General features: G+C 47.7%; 1 protein-coding gene across 1 annotated transcript; it reads right to left on the reverse strand.

Moving 5' to 3' along the window:
• Positions 1–326: 326 nt before the first annotated feature.
• Positions 327–4,079, reverse strand: LOC132884290 (uncharacterized). Its single transcript, XM_060918123.1, has 7 exons — positions 3,164–4,079; positions 2,987–3,067; positions 2,645–2,878; positions 2,226–2,432; positions 1,739–2,103; positions 1,138–1,643; positions 327–1,032 (listed from the first exon to the last, which is right to left on the reverse strand). Exons 1-7 carry the CDS (start codon positions 3,984–3,986, stop codon positions 327–329), a joined length of 2,922 nt encoding a protein of 973 aa, XP_060774106.1. The 5' UTR covers positions 3,987–4,079.
• Positions 4,080–5,389: the final 1,310 nt, after the last annotated feature.

Below are 5,389 nucleotides of genomic sequence, written 5' to 3' on the forward strand. Positions count from 1 at the left end.
GCCAAAACGTAGAAAAATATCTTCGATTTAGCAGATACCCGGCTACGTGTGGACGGGGTCTTAATGTATCTGAAATTGGACAGTAAAAAACAAGAGATGAAACATCAAGTTTAAAAACCAAGCATGTATTTAATCACTCACACAAACCAATGTACAATTTACAGGGAGAAATGTGCATGAGTAAAGGGGGAAGGTTGTCAGGAAAACTATGTACATGTAAAAACTACATAATATATGTGGTATATACACACACACAAACACACTATATACAAGCAATAGCAGCAGAACTTATACACACACTATACACATATTGTACAATAGAAGAACTACTTTTGAGCTCTCTGTTCTTCCAACCACTCTTCAACAGACTTGCCACCTGAGGCCTGGGAACAGAAAGTCGCGCTCCCAAAGCGACTATGCCCATACTCTTTAGTCTTGGGTTTGCCACATTGGCTACACATGTTATATGTCGCACCCCTTACATATTTTCTTTTCTCCGCACTACCACTGGCCTCTTCAGCGGCTCGCCGACGCCTGTTCCTCTCTGTGTACCGTGAAATAGGAGGTGGTGGGCCAGCGGGAGGAGGCGGCGGGCCAGCGGGCAGAGGTGGCGCAGGTACAGATGGGGCTGCACCAGGTGTTAAGGCAGCCAAAGTCGTGGCTGGGAGCTGGAGAAAGGGAACAGGTGGTGCAGGAACAGTCATTGCTGGGAGCTGTACCAATGTGAAGGGAGTTGGCACTGGCAGTGCACTGGTGCCTAATGTTGCAGGGAGAGGAAAAACAGGTGGTGGGGTGGGGGCAATTGGACAGTCTTGGCGGTCTTTGGGGCGACGGCCTGGACGTAGCAGAGGAGCCCGGCCCTCCAGATTCGGGGGGAACACAAATTCATGTCGTTGCCCAGATGATGCAGGAGGGACGATCAGTTTTTCCTGCGGCTGCGGAAGCTGGGCAGGGGCGACGGGAATTTGGGGTGCTGGAGTCAGTCCCTGAGTGAGTGTACTCATCTCCTGACCTTTCAGCCGCTGTTGAAACCTGAAATGAGAGAGTTTGTGGGAGGGTCATTTGTGTTCATGGGACAATTATGAGACCATTATTGTGTAAATTTGAGGGAAATCAATAAAAAAGGGGGAGACCTACCACTGAATAAGTGTCCGCTGGTTGATTTGAAACAACTGAATTGTTGTATCTGCCATCAACCGTGGGCTGGCGATGATCAAGTCACGGATGTGGTGGTAATCATCCAGAATTCTGGTCCACCTGGGAGTGGAAACACCGGCCTTCCTGGTAGTGCACTTGTGCAAAGTGCACAAGCGTGTGCACATGGCGTCTACCAAGCGGCTGGTACCAGGCCACTGAGCCGGCCCCCCAGGGTGACCTATCAAGCTGCGCTTGACGCTCTCCACACCCGGTGTGACTCCAGACCGCTTCGGTGCCTTGAATCGACCAGACGACAGCCGCTCCTGGTGACGTGGCTGGTAGTCGATCCTCTCCTTGTCGCTGTCTGGGAGTGCCGCCCACAGCTGGATGACCTCGGTCACCTGTGGCTCAGTGAGGTAGGCGGCATCTCGCAGGTCCACCAGGTAAGCAGCCAGCTCTTGCACTTTGTCCCACCCAGGAATGCCATCCGGTCCAATGACGACGCCCTAAATAAAAAAAAATTAAAAAGTATTCATTAGTAGTGGTAAATGTAAAATGTAGTAACATTAACTTGGAATTGAAATATCTGTTAGTGTCTTACCTGAGCCCCTGAAGTGGTGGCAGCAGCAGTAGCAGCAGGGTGCAGTCCTTGACCCGACGTGGACGGAACGGCGGCAGCAGCAACTGGACGCTGACTTCCACCCGTGGACGTGGACGGCAGTTCTGGTAGAGGTGGTGGTGAAGGTGCCCGACGCCTTGTGGTTGAGGGCCTCCTTTCAATGTCATGGTCATCGTCAGTCAGCACAGGAACTGTGATGTCCTCTGTCTCCTCCTCAAAGCCTTCATCCTCAATGTCCTCGTCATCAATGTCCTCCACCAGCTGGTCCTCCTCCTCTTGGTTGTGGAGCGTTGGAGTAAGTGATATGCCAGTCTGGCTGTACAGGTACTCCATGGCCAACAATTCACCTATGAAAAGTAAAACAGAAAAACAGAAAATTGTTCATATTCAAGTAATACATTAAAATGTAACTATATGATACACTGCCTGAGGTAATTTTGTCCTTTTTGAATAAGTGATCAGTGCTAACCTGTGTAGACTCCAGGACTGCGGTACTGCTCATCCCAACGTTTTCCCAGAACGGCTTGGCTGAGCCGATCCACGGCCTCCTGCAGAACACTGCCGTAGGTGCGCATGGAAGTGGGTGCTTGAACAGAGTCCTTCATTCTGTCCTCGTTCCAGCGCATCAGTCCTTCCAGAAGATACGCCTGGAAATGCAAGGCACTGGCACTGGTTCCTGATGGATAAATACATGAACACAAAAAAGTCAGGACCCCAGGTCACAGAATTATATGCCATGCTCCTCCTGTTATAACACAATTTCCATTACAACCAGACATACATTACAAAAGGAGTGTTACGCTCACATCACAAGTGAGAAATAATGTAGAGGAGGCATGGAGCCAGTTCACTTATTTTACTTTTCAAAGCCAGCGCTACAAATTCAACCAAAGAGTGAAACAATGATGGTGAAACAGTGATGGTCCTTCCAGTGAGAGGGGAGATCCACCGGTGGCTGAGCAACTTCTACTGGAGGAGGCATGGCGGCTGTTGGAGGAGGCATGACGGCTGTTGGAGGAGGCATGGTGGCTGCTAGAGGAGGCATGGTGGCTGCTGTTTGCAGCTGTGTCTCACACTCTTGTGTGGCACGCACAAGTTCCTCATCGTCGGCCTCAGAAGGGCCTGGAGCACAAATAGTAAAACTGTTAGGTAGGCCTACAGTTACACACAGACAAATGTACACAGAGACAACACACAGACATGAATGTATGGAAGATGGTGCTTGCTTACCACAGAGGAAGCGCAACTGTTGGGGAATGGGTTCTGGGCGCCGATGTGCAGTGCTGGAGCCAGACAATTGCGGTGCTGGAGCTGAAAAAAAAAGACCGGAAAGGTAAGGCAAAATGATTAACGCAACATACTGCATGCATGCATATTAACAGTTGGTGAATACTGAAAACCACTTACAGGGTTTCACAGGTGACACAAGTTTTTTGGCCAGCTGTGAGGGAGGCAAGTGTTTGCCACGTGCCAGCAGAGCTTTTACAGAGGCAGGCGTCCGTGGACCCGTTTGGATGGTGGTAGGTGACGGGGCAGGAGAAGAGGCGCTGGCACTGGAGGCTGGAGATGGCTGATGCTCCCTGGTACTGGTACCCTCAGCTGACCGTCTTTTCAAAATATATGCCTTGAAAAGGGCCATGTTGGTGTTGGGCCGTGCATTTGACTGTAGCACGTACCTGACGAGTTTCTGGGCCCCGTGGCTCTGGTCCTCGTACACCTCTTTCAGAGAGCGGCCCTCAAAGTCTCCAAACTCCAACAACAAACAGCCCGTGTCTCCTGTTGCCTGCGCTTGAGCCTGAAGCTCTTTCTTCTTGGCGTATTTCTCCACTTCTCCAGGCAACTCTTTAATGTGCGATGTGTACTGAAGAAACAGTTGCTTATTTTCTGACAGAGGGTTTGGGAGTGCTGTTTCATTGGAAATGCTATGCAGCAAGGCTAATGCGTAGCCAAGCGAGTTCTCCAGAAGCCAAATGAATCTCTGACCCTGGTATTTACCAAACTGTAGCAGACAGTGAGCCAACACCAAAAACTGGTCAGATGGATCTCCCCCATTGCTCCTGACAAAGTTGGATGCCTCCTTCAGTACCTCCTCTTTGGGTTGGGCCCTTGCAGACACTTTGTTTTCCACGCGGTTGGCCTCGCTTGTGGGTGCCATGAGGAGCCGGGCTGATGTGGCTGACTGCCGACGGAAAACTGGATACGCATGCATTTTCTGAAAGAAAGTGAACATAGGCTGTTAGCTGTAGTCATCTTCAAAACAACTATACTATACTACAATAAATGTATTACGCCATGTAATTTAATTTAATGTAATTTCTACTGATTACTTGTCTACCCTTACTCTTAAAATAGCTGGACCTGTATGGGGTAGTAGTAAATCATGTAATGATTTCACCAGCTGGCATGCATTCTATTTAAGTGTGGGATTACAACATTGATTGCCTTCCCCCATGCTTAATGGCAGTGGACAAAAGACGGCATTCCAATGTTGGAAAAACACGACCCATCTACATAATTGCCCATCACAGGTGATAGAAAATAATGACTACCGAAACTTCTCACAATAGCCTTATTTTCTCATTGTCGTTAATGAGTTTCTCCTCATGACCGCAAGATCTCGTAATTAGGCGACTGTAAAGACTGTTTCTTTTTTAACACGAATAAAATAAAATCTGCTATTTTCGATATTCAAACCGCTTGAGACATTAATATGACGGAATATACTAGAGCATACATCAACGTCACATATTCTTCTGTTTACTCGACATTCGGTAGCACTGTTTACAGTCTTTACATCTGCACATTCCTCATTGAATCGGCTAAACCATGGTCGGTTTTAAAACAAATAAACCATTTTGAGTACATACAAATACATTTCAGTACGCAATTTGCCTTTTACATTTAATCGGTTTAGTCTGATTAAACAAATGCGACAATTTCCCCCTTCCTCATACAAGTAAGCCAGATTTCAGGTGGGCAGGCTGTTTGTTTGACCATTTAACCCGTTTTCACCAGAAATGAAGCACAACAACAAATTTTAAACCGTTTGGGTTTAATATCTTTTCGTATAAGTAAGAGATTTCCTTTACAGCCACCTACGTTAATGGTAGTCAATTACCACAGGCAGAAGAACAACACCGTGTATCACGAAACTTTACGAATTTTACGCTCAGCATTTTATGTAAAATCAAGAATCAGTAGCGACTACATTTCTCCGTATCATCCACCAAAAATCTCAAAGTTACATATACATTTACCTAGGAGAAATGCAAGTCCACTTACCTCGTTGAATCGCTGTGATGTTCCGATCACGAATGACAAGAGAAAGAGCGGGCAGGGCCTAAAGTAAGCCCATGGGAGGCAACCTCATTGGTCAAAAGTAAGCCCACTGGCCCAAAGTAAGCCCATGGGAGGCAACCTCATTGGTCAAAAGTAAGCCTGGCCCAAAGTAAGCCCATGGGAGGCAACCTCATTGGTCAAAAGTAAGCCCATGTCGGACCTGATTGGCCACTGTGGGCTTACTTTGGGCTTACTTTAGCGGTAACAGTGAGACACAGTAGGCGCATGTAAGAGGTAGTGGGATCAATGCCCACATTCTCCAAAACAGCATCTACCATGTCGCTTGCATTTTAG

Source organism: Neoarius graeffei, chromosome 1 (assembly GCF_027579695.1).
Source record: "Neoarius graeffei isolate fNeoGra1 chromosome 1, fNeoGra1.pri, whole genome shotgun sequence".
Lineage (NCBI taxonomy): Eukaryota > Metazoa > Chordata > Actinopteri > Siluriformes > Ariidae > Neoarius > Neoarius graeffei.

Excerpts from the sequence above, each read along its gene's own strand:
- LOC132884290 (XM_060918123.1), bottom strand. The coding sequence starts at position 3,986 with ATGTTCACTTTCTTTCAGAAAATGCATGCGTATCCAGTTTTCCGTCGG. Across the intron at positions 3,068-3,163 it reads TGTGTCACCTGTGAAACCCT|CTCCAGCACCGCAATTGTCT; the intron begins GTAAGTGGTTTT and ends TTTTTTTTTCAG. Across the intron at positions 2,879-2,986 it reads ACAGTTGCGCTTCCTCTGTG|GCCCTTCTGAGGCCGACGAT; the intron begins GTAAGCAAGCAC and ends TTTGTGCTCCAG.